A 20,518-nucleotide genomic window follows, 5' to 3' on the forward strand; every position below is an offset into this window, starting at 1 on the left:
ACAAAATCGAATGCCAGCTACTCCAATACCAAAAATACTACTTCAAAAGTCATCTCCCTTCTTCTGAGCAGACCTATCCCACAGGGGTTGAATACTCATTTAACAGTATGTTTTGACACCCATCACTAACCTCCTGTCTGAAAGTTGTGCCCCATCATTATCAGCTGTAGGTCTCAACTCATCAGATCAATCTCAGATTAATTTTTATTTCTTTTTTAAACACAAGTCTTACAAGTGAAAGGCCAGCTAAATAATTAACAACTTGGTCCCCAAAGAAAAGCTCCATTCCAAAATACAAAATCAAATCATTTATCTTTCAAAATGCCCAACCAAGCCACAAACTCATTTTGTCCCAAACCTTAAACACAGACTATCAAAAAAGGCTGGAAATTACTCATCAAGCTTACAGAGATTAGTCCTAGAAAACTTCAAAGACATTCCAATATATTTTCAATGACATAAAAGATAATGGGCAAAACTCTGTCCTAAGACTCAAGAACTTTTTAAGAAGTCCTGAATTGTACAAGCACAGAAGAAAGTAGCAAATGCAAAGCATGAAATACAAAGTTTAAAGAGGGTTGTTTTTTTCTTTCATTTCCAAACACCTCTAAACACAGAAGGAAACAAACTGCACTAGAAGAAATTTACAAGTAGTCTTCAAGGGAAGTACCATGTAAAGCACACTGCATTAATCTAGACTTGACATTATGAGGGCATGTCTCACTGTAACAAGGTCCATACTAAACACCAGATCAGAGACAGAAGATTAAAGTAAAACATGAGATGTCACAGTCACTGTTCTACTGATCCAGGAAAAAGGCAGAGACTCCAAGGTGAGCGGAAACTATGAACCTGCTTAATAAAGGCCATTCTTGCAAAGTCGAAAAATCATACATCCAACACTTTCATCCCTTCATTAAAATAAGAATACTAAAAAAGGAGCACTCCATAATATATCCCCATTGCTTCTGACTGACATGTTGAATCAAAGGTACAAGCAGAAAGTTCGTAGAGATAATTAGAGCAACAAAGATCTTTTAGCACAAGGCAGGATAGCTCAACAGCCTACCAACAAGAAGATGAATTATTTTGTTTGTTACTTGAAAAAGAAGCTGTTAGGTGACTGCTTCAGTTTATTAGGCATAGAAAAGTTTTCACCTAGAGGTCATTCTGATAAACACTTCAACCTATGTTTAAGCATGTATGAAGCCTAGCAGAAAACAGTGATAAAAAGAAAAAAAAAAGTGTAAGTATTTGCTGGCTTTCTTTCTGAACCTTTCAGAGAAAAATGTCAATTTAACACTGACAGCAAACAAGGATGTCAGTCTCATTAGATTTTTTTTTTTTTGTTCTGTCATGCTCCTGATCCTCAGTACTCCTCAAAAAAAAACAAACACAAACCACAACAATCTGATCGATGATGAAGGCACAATTATACAAACCTTAACATTCACGCTAATGTAGCTATGCTAAAAAGGGAGAGAGGGCAGGGCAAATAAAGGTGAAGTATATTTCTCTTCAAATAATTAAGTCAGTTTATTCTCCAACAGCCATATAAATTTAAAATCTGAAACAACAATATTACAGCTATAGAATCTAAGTTTTCTTTCAAAGCAGCAGCATATAAAACATATAAAAGCTAAAACCTCAGCACAAGCTTCAAAAAAACAAGGACTGAGTGAATTTTGCCAAAGACATGAAACCCACAAAATACAGTACACAAAAATACTGGAATGCATAAGATATAAAGCTACACATTTTAGGTAGAGAAAGACATCATAAAGTATACAAAATCTGCAAAATTAAACCATGGGATCTAGGGGAGAGTACCATGAATACAAACAAGTTGGCAATTAATACTTTTAGATGGAGAGAAGAAAGTGGCAGTTTTACATTTAACATTCAGTTTTCAGGTTCATGACTTCACTTTCTTAGCATCTTTTTTTCCAGAGTTGTCAGCAGCCAAGTCTGCTTTTCTCTTCTGTGACTGAAAAGGGGGGAAATAATTATCAATTCAATGTGATTCTGAAATAGTGGCATTACCAAAATAAATAAATAAATATTTCTTCAGGAAGCTGAGTTGCCCTAATGTATTATATATTTCAATTCAGCTTTGAAGGATGTAGTGGAAGGGCAAAAGAAAAAAAGTATCCTCACATTAGATGCTTAATTCTGCTCTCTTTTTATCTTTTGGAAACCATTACACGGTCTCAGTGGTACAGGTACCACACATAACATGAACTCGATGGAAAAAATCAGGATCTTGACTTATAAACAATTCTGTTCTAAAGATGTCAGCTCTTCAAAATAAAAGAACCACTTCCTATAATTTCTTCCTCCAGGAAATACTAAGCAGGGGAAGAATAACAATCTGAGATTAAAGCAGACACGTGGTGTAAACATACAGGTAGGAGGGCAGTCCTACATCTTCTTAAAGACTCTTCCCCTGATACTTAAAAGACTCTTCTCAAAAAAAGTCTTAAAATCCTATGAAATAGGAATAACTACATAAAATCTAGGAGCTGTGAACAGACAAATATTTCATAAGTTAATCTCTCCACTAATATTTTCTTCTAAAATGATCAGTGGCTACAATTATCCTTTTCATTTTCTCCCAAAATATAATTGAATTCTACCCCACTACAAGTAAAATAAATACTGCTAAACATACTGTTGTAGCTTTTGCTCCTCTTTTCTTCTTTTCAGCTCTTTCTTTTTCCTCAATTTCCATATTTTCTTTTTCTATTAAGGATATAAGCGTATTGCAGCGTCTCTGGAACTCCTAAGGAAACAGAAAACATCAGATTCTCTAAATAAATTATACTAATCCTCTCATTTACATAAATATGTGTTCAAAATTCATGTCCTAATTATATTAGCTTAATTATTGTTCATCAGCTTCTACCTTATTGTACCCTTCTGTATAAACAGACAGATTACTGAAATGCTCAACTTCCCAACATGGATTTCTGCAGGATTGGCTGTATCTTCCAAATTGACCCCCCTCAAAAGACTGATTTGATCTTTCATCTTGTTTAGATGAAGCAAATTATAGCCTGCCAACACACTATGTCAGATGTTAGAAAAAGAGAGATCAAGTGCATCTTTAAAGCAGAGAGAAAAGGAATCAAAGCCATCTTAAGCAATACTTTTCTGTGGCACACAGACTAGTTTGTGGCGAGATACTCTGGAGCTCCAATTTGGCAAAAGCTATCCCATCTTAAATCATGAAAGCTCAGTTGTATTTTTTAGCCAAACAGTACCCTAAAGGTAGCAGGCCTTAAATGCTTTTTGCATCCAGCCTTCCAAGTCTGAAAGTGATCAAGATTAAATGCTGTACAATGCTGAAAAAATATTTCCAATAAAACTCTACAAGAATCTGCATTGCAGTTAACCAGTGGCTTGGTTTACACAACTTACTCACTTGTACAGTTTCTTGTATCTTATCTCGAAAAGTTCTTACTACACACATAACAGTACTTGTTTTCATTAGAATTATTCAGTATGTTCTATGTACAATGAGAATGCATAGGTTTTTCCATTCAACTCAACTCCTCCTGAGGAAAAAAAAAAAAGGCATACATCTTAACCTACAACTGATCTACTTGCAATGAAGAGAATGAGTGACCTTTCTGCCCAGGAAGTAGTCTGTTTTCTTAGCATCTGTAACCTGTATATTGCCTCAGCCATCATGCTACACGATGGAAAACGACACAGCCTGAATGCTTTTTTGATCCCCAGTGTTTTGAAGCAGTCAAGCAGATGACTCATCTTTGAGTCATTAATACCCTGAAGTTTAACCACATTCCCTAAGTTCTCTAGCTTCCACAGATTCCTCTATGATGGGTGCTTCATGGCCTTGGGTGAAAGCTCTGTAATTCTGAATGGACACAAAGGATCCTACCATCAAGTGATTTTTTTTTTTTTTTAGCAAAACCAAGAAAAACTTATCAGGCATTTTCCTTCACAACTCCTTACTAGAAATGTTCCAGCCTCACATAAGCAGGTTTCCACACAGTAGCCATTTCTCCCAAATCCATGTAAAGGTAACTCCACAGGCTCAAACACAAATCAGGGTGCCACAAAATGCAACAGTCCTGCTGGAGTTAAAATACTCTCACTTCATCCAATAAAAATACTCAAATTCCAGCCACAGGTTTTAGATAAAAAGGCAACCAGTCCGAGAAAAGTGAAGTGCAAGACATGCCAACACAGATTGCAATCCCAAATAAAGAACATAAGAGAGCCTCTGTCTCAAAAAACCTGTATTCTGTAGATGAATAGGCATGATAAATAGAGATGATAAAAAGGCAGAAGTAGAAAGATGATTGTCAATATGCCAGAAGCATTTTACATTTAAGTTTGTGTGTACAGCACTCAGATTTAGGAGCTGTAGGGAAACAATGATGACAAGCTGCTCCTTTGTAACTATCAGGTACATAATGCCTAGTATATGAGAAACTGGTTTGTGTTAAATTCAAGACAAGCAATTAATGAGAAAGAACTTAAAAATAACCTTCATCTACTTGCCTAAGGCATGAAGAAAAATCCTCCTCTTTCCTGAGGAAAAATGCTTGCATAAATACATTTCTTGAAGCATAGAGGTTCATGCTCACTTTTCAGAGGGACCACAAGTCCAGAACAACATGATGTGGACAGAAGATGGTCTCAAAACCAATTTTCTTAGGAAAAATTTCAGAAGCAGTTGACAGATGTGACATGAACACAAGTTTTTCAAGTTCTACCATCAGAAAGAACCTACATGATAAATTCTGCACTGAGGTATTGAAATTTCAGTATCTTAATATGTTAAAAGTACACTTGAAGAGTTTAAAATGGCTGGCACCTTAAGAGTTTAGATTTTATTCAGTGTGGCCTCACACTTTTCTCTTTAGGATGCAGAAAGGCAAGACACACTTTGCTCACCCCTTCATTGATATAAAGACTAGTATAGCAATAAGTAACGTGGGAGCACTGAACCATCACCTTCTGCATGAGTGAAAGCAGAGATGCTGATTTGGGAGTGAAGAAAGTAGTCCTAAGCTCTGTCAACAGGTCTGTGTATTCCTGTATTTACAGAGGAGTCATTTGTCTTATGCTGAGTAGGGTTTGAAGACAGATAAAAGAAAACATGCATAATTTATGATTTCAGAAAACAGATACATGATTCACTAATGTCATGATATTTCACATTCTTCCTGCATGGACAGAAATAAAAGAACAATAACAACTCTAATTAAAAATTTAAACCTCTGTGCTCAGTTGGGAAAAAAATGCAACAGTTTTAGGCACTCTCAGTCTCTTTACAACTTACATTTTGGGTAAACTATCTGGTTTTGGAATAAATAAATGAAGCAGAATTTGTTTTCCAAAAAGAAATCTTCAGAGGGAGAAGAAACAGAAACAAGAAGATGGAAGATAAATTAGCTATTTATGTGGAATTCAAGAGACATCTAGTGGTTAGCAGAACACAAAGTTTTCCCAAAGAGCCTGTTAGGTCCTTTTCAGAACCATGCTGCCCTTTATCTTGTTTCTCAACAGTTTAAATGTAACAAATGGCAATTTTGAGATCACATGTGAATTTCAGTATTCTAAGAAGTTTTATCTACTACCAGCACCCTTCTTCCTAAAAATTACCTAGCTTGTACAAAAGGGACCCATAGAAGTTAAGTGTTCAGCTATCCTGACCTTTGTGGATGTCTTATCAGTGATTGGCAGTTATAAGCTATCAATCTACATGTATCCATTAAAAACATTAAAGAAAATTATATGTATGGTGAAACTGAAAGATTGTGTTAGCTTTGCATTTTCATACTATGCTTTTTCAAGTGTGTAAAAGCAGAAACCCTAACATTACTATTGTTAATAATCTTAAAGAGAACACGTAAGACAATAGATTTACTATATTCCCGGAGCCTCAGTTTCAGCATTAGACGTCACAGAAGGTATTTCCATACTTTAGCAAATGATTCCTATCCACTTTAAAAAGAAAATTATATGGAATAGAATGATCTGCAAGAAGATTTAAATGGAATATTTAACTCCACTCCTGACTTAACTACATATCAAATAATATTAAATGTCGAGCTACATCTTTAATTTCTAGTACCCATTTCTATGATTTACTTAAATGGATTCCTCCACAGACAGCTTAAAAGTAACTTCATAGCTAAATACTGGAGGTTTCTCTCCTTGTGGACTTCATTTTAAAATCCAGTATTTCTTTAAACAGTCATTTTAGCGAGGAAGGCCTGTAATTCTTCTTAATTAGGGGCTAACGGCTGCACTATCCAGACACTTTAATTGCTGAAATATCAAGCAGAAAATGTACTGCATAATTATAAGAAACACTGGGAAAAGCAAATATTCCCACCTGTTCAAATACACATTTTAAATATTTTATGTTTTATTTGTTCTTAGCACAGTACCCACAACTCTGAAAGAACATTTTATAAACAAATCCTGAGGCCAGGAAATTAAGACAGTAAATAATAATGAACAAGTTCTGCAGTTGCTAAACTGGACTACTAAAAAAGCCAGATTTGTATACAAAATGACATTTAAGATACATGATTGCAGCATAGTATTTAACTAGGAATTTTCTTACAAAAGAGTGGGGAGAATTCTGTGACAGCTGTGTAAGGGACAGTGTGCTCTGCTCTTACCAGCCATGACAAATCAAGTAGACAACAAAAATGTTCCATTTCTCACTCATTGCAAGTGAGTAAAGTTATTTTTAAAAAAGGCACATTTTTTTCCCCACATAAGTGTGTTAACATGAAAATACACCTTTGTGCTCCTTACACAAGGTGCACAGACTTAAAAATTTCAGTCATAAGAAAGACAAAGTGAATCAGGGGATATCTGAGCAAAATCTTCAGGGCAGAGCCAAAGGCTTTTTTATCATTACAAGACCCATACTCTGAAGCTGGTACCTACATGACTTACTGTTTGAAACCACCAAAGCTTCTGTCAGTGTTATCACTTCCCACTTAATGACTGAATTAAAAAAGAATGGTTCTGCTCTTCAGATAAAGGAACAAATACATCGCTAAAATTCAGAATATTAGACTAATTGCTATCAAACTTGTATTATATTCTCTTAGTACAAAACAAATTTCAGGGAAAAAGTTAAGCACTTGCACATGATAATCCTTATTGGCAACTACAAATGGCATTTTAAATCTTAATTCTTGTATCAATAACTAAATTTCCTCATGCTTTTACAAATGAAGTACAAATATTAGAAAAGCCCAGTATATAATCAGATGGTTTCAGTATTGTCCAATAGCTGTGAAAAGCAGTCATATTTTAAGACACATTGCTTCGTAAAACTTTTAGTTTGTGATAGAAGCAACATGGGTATTTGTAAAGACAGTCTACGTCTGCATTAATCCCTCTGGGTACCACAGGATTTCAGCTTGGCAGGTTTTCTAATTTGTCAGCTGTATTGTGTTGTTTGCTGTATTATGGAAGAAGGTTATTTTGTTAAAAACTAGAAGTGAGAATAAAAAACCAAGTTATTTGTTCAGCACTCCTCTCCTAGACACCAACATTCTGGCAAAAAAAGCAAGTTTTCATTAAGCACCATCACATAAAAAGAACAAGATACTTCACAGAATGACTTAAGTTCACATAACTGATACCTACCATTGCAGTTCTAGATTTGATAAACCAGTCAAATCTGAACTGAGGAGCGTTGCGCACACACTGCCTTAGTTCCTCGTACACATTTTCCTTGTCAAAGCCCATCTTGTGTAACATGCATATCAAAAATCTGTCTTCTTCTTCTGTGTAATTTTTCCCTTTGTTTGTTCCATACTGAATACGCAGCTGATGAAAAGGTGCTTTATACCTTGCAATCTGAATGCAAAACAAAAATAAGCACTATTAAACATAAAGGATTTCTTACACATTTGTGTAGATTGATACATGATATTGTATATATGCTACATAAAAAGGCAGAAACTCCCAGCCCCAAATATTCCTTTTCTGAAGGAATTTGGCAGAAGTCAACTGCAGAAAACAAAAAACCTGCACTGATTACTTTAGCATCGAGGGCCTTCTTGATACTGATCCTCCGCTGAATTCTTGCCTCTCCTCGTTCAATCTGAGCCATGATCCTCTCAATGTCCTGTAGTTCATTACAGCGTTCCCAGAAAACAGCTAAAAGCACAAAACATAAAATGTAAAATGAAACATTTTCCTCTATTCTTACTACTTTACTCAGTTGAGGCACTCCAGCAAAGAGGAATGCAGTTTGTGGTTCCATTAAATCCAGAAAGATGTACTAACACTCTCCCTTTTACTATACAGCCAAGAAATAAACTTAAAAATACACTGAATAAAGGTTTTATACAAGTTAACTATAAGCAAAGGCTTAGTAACAACTGGAACAAAGTTTACATTCAACATAATTACTTGTTGTCCTGTAAAACTCTAAGAAAGTTACTTTTAAGGATACTGTTTGTAACAATGATGAACCAGGTCAGGACAGCTCTAGTAGTGAAACATTCCAATTTCAATTTTTACTCTCTCTACTGTCAGAGCCTGCTTAGTCCATCAGTCATATAAGATGGCAATTTGTGACTCCTCCAATAACACCTAGCCAACCCAAAATAAATTCAACCCTCTGAAGGGAATTGTTGCAGAGCTCTTCCTTTTTTAAGCCATAGAAAGAACACTACAGTTAAAATTTTATAGAGGCTCTTAGTAAAATTAAATCCAAAAATGAAAGAGGAAGAACTCTGTACAGATGTAAAAGCACAGTGTAAAAGATCCGTGTGCTAGCCACAACAGCACATGTATGCACAGCATAAAAACCCACAGTGCCACTGTAAGGCAACCTTGTGATTCCAAAGACCATGCTGTCAATGGGAATTAACCACGCCAGGTTTTCAAAGAGGGGTAAAGGAAAGCCTGTGCTGCAAATGCATCCTATGCATCCTTTTTAACAGAACTGACTCTTCTAAAATAACCACCATGTACTTTTAAAAATACAAAATTATTCTTACACACATCCAAATTCCACACCTTGGGATCTTAAAAGAATGTAAAGCAAAAATGATGGTGACACCATGAGACAAACCTGAATACTCAATGACCTCCTCAGGTGACTTTCCCTCTACCTCACGGGCAATGTTGTCTATATCATCACGACCGTATTTCTCATTAGCTTTAATAAATTGGTTGAAATCCCTTTTATTCCAGTTTGTAAAACCCTGTAAGCAGCAAGAAAGCAAGAAGGCCTTACTAAGCAGAAAGGAAACATTTGGCATTTTGTCTTAGGTATGTATCATTTGCTCTAATGGGCAGTGCCTCTGTGCCATCACATAATTACAGTGGTTAATGGTCTTTCAGGATTTCCATAAACTTGTATTCCCCAGGGTTTATTACTGAATCATTAAAAGTCTAACGAGTTATTTTTGTGCATGACTCCACAGGCACTAGTAGGAGCTTTTTACTCTTCTTTAAAACTTTTTATGTGGTGCTCTCCAAAGAAACAAGTTCAATGACAGGTTATTGTCATTTTGTCACCCTTCAGGAGATAAGACATTTGTCATTTTTAGGACTACAGAGTGCACCAATGTCAGTGTCATTACAAGTTCTTAGAAGAGTGCAGGCAAGAGCTTCAGCTTTGCACATCTACAAACCTTAAACCAGACAAGGGATCATTTCATATTAAGAAATAATCTCTAGTCCAAGAAGATGCAATCAAATGTAAACTCCATAGCCCAGTCAAACTGAAAATTTGTTAGGTTTCAAAGAAATTAATCCCAAACTGAACAGTTAAGTGAGATAAAATGCACAAACACATCATGCAAGAATGAGACATTACAGTTTAAAGTCAAGGAAAGGAGAAAACATCAAGAACAAACAAACAAGAAAATCACACCTGAAGAGCAATCTGCAGAACACTAACACTTTCATCACAGAAATACATTTACAAGGAACTCTGTCAGTTCTCCAGCTGAAAAAGCTCACTCCACAATTAGTGAGCATCTTTACAAGAAGTCAAATACACACAATACAAACATTTCTTTTTAATCATTAACAGCAGTACTGACATGCATAGCAGCACCACCTTAAATGTTTTCTCTGCTATGAAGAGGTGAAATTAACAGTCAAATTGTGCCCTTGACAATTTCTTCCTGGGGTACTCTATGCCCAATTCCTTCACTGAAAATTTTCCTAATCAAAATATCGTGTTACTTTTTGACACATACCTTCCTCCTTAACAGTTAGCATTTAATAAGCCTATTTAGCAGGATAACAGTGCCAAAAGTCAAGAAACTAGCCAGCAACAGGGATTCAGTCCCAGTATAAACAGAATATGCCTAACAAACCAACTGGGACAAAATTAATGGATCAGGAATAGTGTGGCCAGCAGGAGCAGGGAAGTCATTCTGCCCCTGTACTCAGGGCATGTATTGGTGGATAGTGCATCTACTATTCTGGACTCAGAAATGTTGCAGACGTTGAAGGAAAGAGTGGCTAAGTAACAAACTTGTCACAGGACAAGAAAGATCCCTCAAAGTAAAGCCAAACAAAACCACTGCATGTTGTGTGCTTTCTTTTCTCTATAACATCATTGTAGCTCTCCTGTGCACATTTACTATTTTAGTGTTTATATCCCATACATGTAAAAAAAAAAAATATTAAATACTTCAGCTGTTTTTATTTTACCTGTGTCAGAAGCTTTTCCTTCTCTTCAGTTTCCTCAGTATTCAGAGGCATAGATTCATCTATTTTCTTTTGCTCCTCTTTTTGTACTTGAGCTGCATTTGGGAGATCAGGATTCCTGGGGACCTAAAATCAGGGGTATCAATAAGCAGTAATGCAACCATGTTTTTAATGAGACTGCTCACTTCTCCATCAAGTTTGGCTTACAGTTGACCTAAGTTCTGCCAGGTTTACAATGAAGCTATGCACACTGTCAATATAAGGACTAGACAGATATGACATAGACAAGGTCTAGCAACATTTTACCTGTCCCTCTCCACACCAACACCAATTTAATGTTTGTGACCTTTAAACTGTGTATTGCAATTCCACAGCAAACAAGTCATAAAACAGCATCCAGAAAGACTCTGTAGATTTTAAAGGTTTCTGAGGCAAAAGGCAAAGAAGTTAAGAGATGTTTTTAACATCTTTGCTTTGGTGGTTTAAAACTGGCACAAAAAGCACGGTCTTAAGCTATTTGATACCTTCTGATACTGTTCATGACAGTCTTCAGTTTCAATAACAAACACTTCAGATAGTTGCACTTCCATTACAAAGCAGAACAAAATCATATTTAGCACTTTCACCCCTAGCAAGTCTTTAAGGTAAGAAGTGTTCATATTTGACCTATCCAGTATGACAAATTTCATTAACAGGACTGAAACACCTCTCTTTCTACATGCATATTGTCAACATCAGTAATTCTCTCATCCTTATTTGCTGGAGCATTAATTGAATAATTTCTTTCCCTAAGCTAACTATACTTGCATGAATTCTTTTCTTAATTGTATCTCACCATCCACATAAAACTCTTTTTGCTTCAAACCAGGTTCTAAGATACCTCCTGCTTTTTCTTGAAAACGCTTTGTCAGTATGAATTCCACTCTCTTGCAACACCAATTTCCTGCCCGTTGCTTTGTATGACAAGTTTATGTTCTCCAACACATTTTATGTGTGATTTCTTTTTGCTGCAATCTGCCATGAAACAGTGGGCTTTTTAAAATAAGTTACATGTCTGAAAGTAGGGGATCTATTTGATTTACTCAGCCAATACTGGTGCAAGTAATGAAAATCAGCATCAAAATAGAATCTGTGTTTACTGCTCAGCCTGTAATGTCGTCAGGGAGAGGGAGAAATTCAGCTAAGGTATTGCAGAGGAAAAAAAATATAAGTCTGTTGTCTGGTTTTCTTTCTGTAGTAGTAATACAGTCAGACTTCTCCACAGATTTAAACATTTTATATCCTGCAAAGTGTGAGGAAAATTGATGTCACCTTATTTACCCTTCATATTAACACAAGGTCAAATTACATATTATCCTAAATTACTTTCTGCACAGGATATACAAAAGCTATAATGAAAAAATCCTACCCTGGCAGGTGTTTGTTTTCTCACCTTAGAACACATATCACACTTCTGGTTTTGAGAAGCATCTATGAAGCATCAGTACTGTCTCTTTTCTATTCTATTTTATTACTTGGAACCCACCACAAAACACAGCTACACAGATACAACTTTTTAATGAAGGAAGGCGTTTCAGATTACTTCTCTGCTCCGCAGTGGAACAGAAACAAGGAAATAGAGGATCTAAGACATTTCCTTCACAATGAGAAGCACTTTGCCAAAAACAAGACTAGAATGATATTTCCAGTTACTGTCTCATTTAACTCATTTAGCTACTGTCAGGGATGCTGCACACCAACAAACAGGAATACAAATACATTTTGTTAATCAGAAGAGGAAAACCTCATTACCTTGTATCCTATAGTCTTACGATAATACAGAATTTCTTTTTCTAGGAGTTCAAACAACCGTGGTGGGAAGAACTGGAAGTCCTGAATATTTGGTTGTTTTGGAGGTCGTGGAGCCTTCAAAAATACACAGATACATTATATAAGATCACTTTCTGTGCAAATAACCTGCCATAATTCAGCTGCACTGGCAACCTATCACTTTGTAAATACATTCATTTTATGACCAGTATAGAGAGCAGGAGATGCAATATGGGAGAGAAGAGCAAAAGAAAAGCCTACCCCCTCCCTCCCCTCCATACTCCCCAGCATATTACCTTGGGGACTTTGGGTTCGCTAACACGTAGAGCTTCTCTGAAATAAGCATCAACTGCATAATTAGCTTTGCGTTCTCGTTTTGGAGGCTCTATCCATTCCATCATGCTCAGCTACACACAGAATAGAATGAAAAGATACTAAAGTAAATACATGCTTCCTAAAGTCACAGAAATAATGACTAATGCAGCACTTCAAAACTCCAGTGTATTTTTTCATGGCAAATCTGATAGTTCCGCTCCACAATTTGAACTGTACAACACAGCTCAAAAATAAGCTAGAAATGGTAACTGATTATAACATTTGAAAACATAAAAGACAATTCACAGGTAGGGCAGTGCAGTGACAGATAGGTGTCTAAAGTAAAAGAATCTAAGTAGGGTTATGAGTCCATCTACTGAAACACAATGGAAGGAATGGGGACTTGGGGTCTGGATTCTATAGCATTTTACAATATAAATGAATTACTTCTGCTGTAAGTATCACAATGAATAACCTCTACAGAGGCTACAACCTTGGCCAAAAAAATTAAACTTAAAGAAAAAATAATCCATTAACAGCAAACTAATCTTAACCAAGTTACTCGAATTAAAATTAATAAAGCATGTTACAAGCCTGTGCTATATCTTGCTGGCTTCTTGTAATTCAATTATCAACACATACAAAAAAATAAAGGATTTTGTGTATACATACACACACACACCCTACACTCTGTTTTCATTAACTATTGTATTTTCCTAAATGCATTTTCAAAATGTTTAAGAAACCTGGGTTAGAAGGACATTCTGTAGTTAACAGCATCATGTATCTAATTCCGGGTGTCCCATACAAAACAGAGATTCAGAAGAAACATTGAGGACCCCAAGTAGTACCTCTTTGTTTGGATGATCCTTCTGTAATTGTGTGAATTGTTGCACAAACAATTGACATTAATGCTTGTGTCTAAAAGTTCCACTGCAGAAAAAAGGCTTAAACCCAGTTCCAAACATCCTTACCAGGCCTGGTTTTCTTTCTCAGTTGGCAGTGAAATAACACTGACCGCAGTACTATAGTAGAATACTATTTTGCTAAAGAAATGACACAATTTTAGCAATATTATCAGATTTTAGAGTGGGGCTGAAAGTTAATTAAAAAAAAAAAAAGGAAAAAATCAGAATATTGATGCTTATGTAGAGCTAAGTGAATTTTTCAGTAGCTCCTTACTTCTAGAGAATAACCTTTATAGCTGTAATATTTCTAGTATGGCCTTTATGCTTGCACCCATAAACTAAAGTCTTAAAGTCTAAGAAAAATTACCTTCTGTTTTTCTCTGTAATCTTCACCTTCAAAGTTGTATAAGCTCATCTCTGTGTCCATAGTGAAATTTCGTAAGGAGCTCTCTCCCATTTTCTGCAATCTTTCATTCATTTCAGCTGTCTGAAAATACAGAAAGATGCCTTTAGGCTCAATCAAGCTGCTTTATCTTTACTGAAATAAAACCAGCTTTCATCATCATTAGCACATCCTGTCTTTTTCTGCTTTAAACTTTCACTTACATTTTTCTGGTAAGGAGAGACACCCATAGTGCTTTTCAATTTCAAACAGAATGACTCGAAATTTTCCATTAAAATAAATACATTATGCTGGGATATAGCCTTACAACTGTATGATTTAACTTTTAAATTTAACTGAAATTCATACCCAGCTCTTTGGAGCTGAAATGGTAGTTCTCTTCCACAGAGCTACCTATTCCCTGAAAAAAGTTCTATGCAGGTTTTGTGTCTATTAGAAATGTGAACATGAAATTTATATCCTTCTATAAGTCCACAAAATAAACAGTGCTTAAGATCTGGTGCACAATGTCTAAATTTTGAAGATTTCACTCACAAATTCAACTTCTTCAAATCTTTCATTAGCTTTATAATATTTCCAAAGAGTAAAGCAATAATTGGGCATGGATTCACACAATCAGATTTCATTCTATTGTGAGCACACACATTTAATATTTGACACATGTCAAAGTCCATACAAAAAAAAAAAATGTTCTCTAACCTTCTTTTCACCTCTTTCTAAAATTGTGGTTATGTCTTCTTCTGTTAGCTCACTATCTTTGGAAGCAAAAACGTGCGTGGCTCCATGTCGGATCATCTGCAGCATTTCATCTTTTGCCAGTTTGTTAGACTGCTGGTCTATCAGCCTTCCTAAAATTAGCAGAAACGTGTTGGAATTTACAACACAAGAGTTCTAGCAGGACCATGCAAACAGGTGATTTGAGTTCACAGCACAACAAGAAAGGAAAAACAGAAGAACCATATAGAATAAATTACATCTTACTTGAGCTGAAAATAAACACAAGATGAAAAACAAAGTATTCTGTAACAGTTATTAATAAGTTTTTGACACTCGCTTGATTAATTTCAACCTACATCCCTGAATATTTTTCCCAAAATTCTAAGTTCTGTCTCATCTCTTCAGAGTCCATCAAAATTGTGACCAAAACCCTTTCAGCAGCCCATCCTTTTGGAAACGCAACCAACCTTCAAAACTTAGCTGGAGAACCTTAGTTTTTGACAAACTGTTCCAGATAAAGACACACATAGCAGTTTTACTATTCAGTAAATTTATGTGTGGTCAGAAGCACATCTATATAATTATTTTTACCTGTCATGGAATATTTAATTTTTTCTTCTTGTCCTTTTTAACATATGACAACAACAAGTAGCATCTAGTCAGCTGTAGTTTCCTTTTGTGACTTACAGTCTAAGTCTTTGCCCAAATTTTTTAGGAATATAGATTTTAAGTTTCATCTGAACAAGTGAGCAACTTAGACTATTTCTTAGGTCAACTTAGTGTACTGCTATTATACACAAGGCCTGCTTTCTCTCATACTGTACATCTGTAGTTATTAAACCTATACTGTAAGGGACTGAACAATTCTGTTGCAGACAAACGTATATAACAGTTGATACCTTGTTGTATAACTATAGAGTCCAGTCTCAGTTTTATTTCAGCTCTTTCTACAATCCTCTCTTCAACAGTATTATCAGTGATTAGTCGAAACACCCGTACTGGTTTCTTTTGACCAATACGATGCGCACGATCCTAACAAACATAAACCAGTAAGCATTCAGCCACAAAAACTCACAAGCAATAATCAGTTAGCTTGCAGGAACAGCAGACAAACTAGCTTATATTTCTTAGTTCTTTGCTTATTCAAGGGTATACAAAAAAATAAAACCAACAGAGTAACCTTTACTCATACCTGGCTATTACACCTTTTAATATTAGGTGACTGATTAAATATAAGTAAATGCATCTACCTCATCGTAATGAAGGTAACTGAATGCCTGTCTAGACTACAGTTGGGAAATGGAGATACAGCACTATATGTATGTGCACACCCATCTATACTGCTTTCAAACTAGCTCTCTCACTTAACAGAAGTATTGAAACTTTGGCATCCCTGGACTGAGCCCATTAATGTCATGGCCAAAATCCATGCAGCCAGAGCTTTAATTCCTTCTGAATTTAAAGAAAAAAAAAGTCTTAAATAAAAACAATGAAACAACTGGCCTTTAAGCTGTTAGCACCAGGATTTTCTGACTGTCCTTTTAGTAAGAGTCATTAAATCTTTTGCTCTCCTGCACATTACTCATTTCTTCCTGAAAATCCTGTAAAAATTCACAAATCACTCAGCTTCCAGGAAGCTGGTCTACTGTCAGTAATTAGCATGCAGACTGTAAATATTTCATGTGTTTAAGTGTAAACCCCCAAAACAAAAAAATACAAACCACAGAACAAATGAATGTGTGTAAGAGAACTAACTCACCATGGCTTGCAGATCTACTTGAGGGTTCCAATCTGAATCATAGAGAATAACCACATCAGCAGTTGCTAAATTAATTCCAAGACCTCCAGCTCTGGTACTCAGCATGAAAATGAATTTACTGCTGTTGGGAGCATTAAATGTGTCTATTGCTTCCTAAAATTAAAAAAAAAAAAATATCAGAGCTTTCAAACAAGCTCCCAGTATGTTGGTGGCTTTTTAATGATATTTCCAGCATGCAAAACCTGAATTTTTTAAACATGTTAGGAACTGTAGGTTTGCACAGGTAGAAAAAATCCACTCTGAGTCCACAAAAGATTGTATTTTTTCATTTACCTGAGAAACAAATGAAATCTGCTTTCCTGTGGACATTGGTTAGCTGCCTGAACATAAGCCAGCAGTGTGCCCAGGTGGCCAAGAAGGCCAACGGCATCCTGGCCTGCATCAAGAATAGTGTGGCCAGCAGAAGCAGGGAAGTCATTCTGCCCCTGTACTGGTTAGGCCACACCTTGAGTACTGTGTCCAGTTCTGGGCCCCTCAGTTTAAGAAGGGCACTGAGACACTTGAACATGTCCAGAGAAGGGCAACGAGGCTGGTGAAAGGCCTCAAGCACAAGCCCTATGAGGGGAGGCTGAGGGAGCCTCAGTTGTATCGTACAACTACCTGAAGGGTGGCTGTAGCCAGGAGGGAATTGGTCTCTTCTCCCAGGCAACCAGCACCAGAACAAAAGGACACAGTCTCAAGCTGTGCCAGGGGAAGTTTAGGCTCGAGGTGAGGAGAAAGTTCTTCACAGAGACAGTCGTTCCCCATTGGAATGTGCTGCCCAGGGAGATGGTGGAGTCACCATCCCTGGAGATGTTCAAGAGGGGCCTGGACGTGGCACTTGGTGCCATGGTTTAGTCATGGGATCTGTGGTGACAGGTTGGACTTGATGATCTTTGAGGTCTCTTCCAACCTTGGTGATTCTGTGAAAACCATATACCCTTAGCTACCCTTTTAAGTTGCAGTATTTTTGATTACTTCAAACAATGAAGTAGCTATATAGATACATGCAAATAACCCCTTCATAATCTAGTATGTAAACCAAAGGCATTTCTCACTTATATACAACTTTCTAACCTCTCTTTCTTCATGTGGTGTCTGTCCATCAAGTCGACAGTACTCATATCCACGCCACATGCAATAGTCTTCCAAAATATCCAGCAAGCGAGTCATCTGACTGAAAAGCAGGACTCTGGAACCTGAGAGAATACAGAAGGTTTTGGTGGTGGCTTTGTTTTCACACTGATCTTATCACAGAGCCTATTATAGAGCATAAGTAGAATTCATGTAAAATATTCTGTACTGTGCCTAACTTACTCTATTAAATAATCCTTTCTTCTGAAGTCATTTCTCCAGTACTTATTTAGCTACTCCTAAAGACAGGTTATTTGATAATCTATACAGGAGGAACACAGCTATAGAAACAGAACACTTAAAACCATGACAAGAGAATTGGCTGACAGCTGATGTGCATAGCGAAACTAATCTCAAATTTTCTTAGCAAAAGGGAGACTGTGCTCCTTTCTTTCCTTCTACTTCCCCACATTATTAGTCTTCCTCATCAGCTGTCAGACTTTGTTCCTTCTGTGTTAAGATTTACAACAAAAATGTCAAAACCCTCACTGAACATAATGAATGTATTCACTGAAGGCAAGACAAGAAGCAATCTATGCAATTTGTGAGAAGTAGTTTTACTTACAAACTGTTCATGAACTGCACTCACCTTGCTCTCTGAGTTTTGCCAGCAGCTTATCTAGAACTAACATTTTACCACTGTTGGTGATGAGATGAGTGTCAGTGGTGTAAGGAGGGCCAGGCTCAGCACCATCAAACAGGTATGGATGGTTACAGCATTTCCGCAGCTGCATCAGAATATTCAGCAGACGCATCTTATCCATTTTCCCAGCTGAATTCAGGATATCAATATCTTTCATCAGGATTCTTGTATACCTGAAGTTTACAGGCAATTTTGAACAACTCTGTTTTCATTTGATACTTTGAAAACATAAATGAAACCCTGAAATATGCCAGTTATTTATTTCTGGATGCAGGAGTTTGCTGTTTACATAATAATGAGCTGTGCTATTATGAAAACATGGTGAAGACATCTGGCTGATAATAAGGATTTATAAATTCATACCTAAACATGAAATGCAATTTGTCTGTGAGTGACAGTGATCTGTCATTTACTGGGTTATCTTACGCTTTCATTTTAGGACTATGAAGTGGATTAAAGGTATCATTTGTTTGACTGAAGCTGCTACACTGCCTTGGCTCCTCTTCTCACATCTCTGGGGATGTGGCTCCTCAAAGTTTTATTTTAATTTCAGCCCAGATTTTTACTGTGTATGCATACTTGGATCAAAGGAATAGACTTAGGAGGCATAAATTCTTTCAAATAAAATTAAGGAAGGGAAAGAAATTTCTGCTTTCTTCCTCCCAGCCCACTTCATTAGCCTTCCTGAGAAATTTAACTTGGACATCTTCAAAAAAGCCCCAAAGACAGCTATAAATAGGCTTCTCCATCTGACTCTTAACATGCAGCTAGAAAAAAAAAAAAATGTGAAGAGCTGTACTGCTCTTTATCAGAAAAGAATCTTACTTTTACATAAAAACTCACCATTCCCTCTGCATTTTGCTGAGCCCAAGATAAATTTTCACTTCCTTCTTAGGAGGCAAACTCTTTTCTACCTCAGCTTTTATGCGACGTAGTAAAAATGGCTTCAAAACCTACAGAAATTAAGATGTTTTCCAGAGATAAATTTATAACACTGATTACTTCAAATACAAAATTAACAGGTTTATTCAGAACTAACCAGTATGTTGCTACTGTCATGATTCCTTCAGAAAAATTTTGCTGAAGTCTGCAAAATGAAGTTAGTATCCACTAACAGGCTAAGTTCAAACATAAATATGAAGCACTACATAAAGACTGCCACATTCATCCCAGTTATTATCCTAAGCAAGCACCAAACTTACAAGCTTCTAAACTCTATTACTTTTTAACATAAGCTCTGTTTCATTTTAACTAGTAGCATATGCAAAACATACCAACATCTCAAAGATAAGCGATTTAGGCTATACTTCCTTCTGATTTGTTTTGTTACTGCAGGATGAAAAACATCCCTTCATGCACAGCAAAACAAAGGTAAAGACATGCACAGACTAGCACAACACATGTATACTAGTCACAGTAACAAGTGGTTTCAAAACCATCTCAGAATTCTTAATTTTCACATTTTATGTGCAGATGTCATCTGCTTCAAATACAAAATGCAGTACCTGTAATGGTTAAGTTCCAATACTTAATTAATGAAAATTCTGCTGGGCATATCTGTAGTTGAATACCTTCATGTTCATCTCAGATTCAAGATGAAGGATAATCTGGGGGTCTTTGGGTTTTGTTTTGGTTTTTGGTTGGTGGTTTTTTTTCCCCCCACACTCTGTATGCTAGCAACAACACATGATTACTTTAATTACTTACAGCATGAAGTCTTTCTACAAGTTTCTGATCACCAAGACAATTTTTAGTGTCAAACCATGAGTCAAAATCCTGTGGTGAAAAACAGCACCATCAATATGAACACTTCATCATCTCTGGTTTTAACAGACACACATTGACCCTCTTTCGCTCCTGCTAAGAGCTGCATAAATCTGGAGACAAATTACTTCTCTAAGTCAAACAAAAAAAAAAAAACCATTCTACAATTCTGTGGCAGCTCCCCAGCACATTATAGCACTCAAGTCAACTGAGTAACTCCGCAGACAAGATACTATGACTCTGCTTAATTTACAATTGTTTTCCATGATCACCACTGCAGTGTCCAAATTCTTCCCCTCAGTGCTTGTGTTAAGATCTTGAAGAAACAGAAAAGGAAACCAAAA

General features: G+C 36.3%; 1 protein-coding gene across 1 annotated transcript in view; it reads right to left on the reverse strand.

The window, feature by feature from the left end:
- Positions 1-1,403: 1,403 nt before the first annotated feature.
- Positions 1,404-20,518, reverse strand: part of SMARCA1 (SWI/SNF related, matrix associated, actin dependent regulator of chromatin, subfamily a, member 1) — a 31,327-nt gene continuing 12,212 nt past the window's right edge. Inside the window, exons 9-24 of the mRNA XM_009899746.2 lie at positions 20,118-20,186; positions 19,254-19,363; positions 18,357-18,583; positions 17,711-17,832; positions 16,595-16,747; positions 15,735-15,867; positions 14,818-14,966; positions 14,083-14,202; positions 12,789-12,899; positions 12,475-12,588; positions 10,687-10,809; positions 9,089-9,221; positions 8,048-8,166; positions 7,651-7,863; positions 2,672-2,782; positions 1,404-1,987 (exon numbers count right to left, since the gene is read on the reverse strand). Coding sequence (XP_009898048.2) covers positions 1,916-1,987; positions 2,672-2,782; positions 7,651-7,863; positions 8,048-8,166; positions 9,089-9,221; positions 10,687-10,809; positions 12,475-12,588; positions 12,789-12,899; positions 14,083-14,202; positions 14,818-14,966; positions 15,735-15,867; positions 16,595-16,747; positions 17,711-17,832; positions 18,357-18,583; positions 19,254-19,363; positions 20,118-20,186 — 2,079 coding nt within the window. The 3' untranslated portion in view covers positions 1,404-1,915. The remainder of the gene's footprint in view (positions 1,988-2,671; positions 2,783-7,650; positions 7,864-8,047; positions 8,167-9,088; positions 9,222-10,686; positions 10,810-12,474; positions 12,589-12,788; positions 12,900-14,082; positions 14,203-14,817; positions 14,967-15,734; positions 15,868-16,594; positions 16,748-17,710; positions 17,833-18,356; positions 18,584-19,253; positions 19,364-20,117; positions 20,187-20,518) is intronic.

Source organism: Dryobates pubescens, chromosome 18 (assembly GCF_014839835.1).
Source record: "Dryobates pubescens isolate bDryPub1 chromosome 18, bDryPub1.pri, whole genome shotgun sequence".
Lineage (NCBI taxonomy): Eukaryota > Metazoa > Chordata > Aves > Piciformes > Picidae > Dryobates > Dryobates pubescens.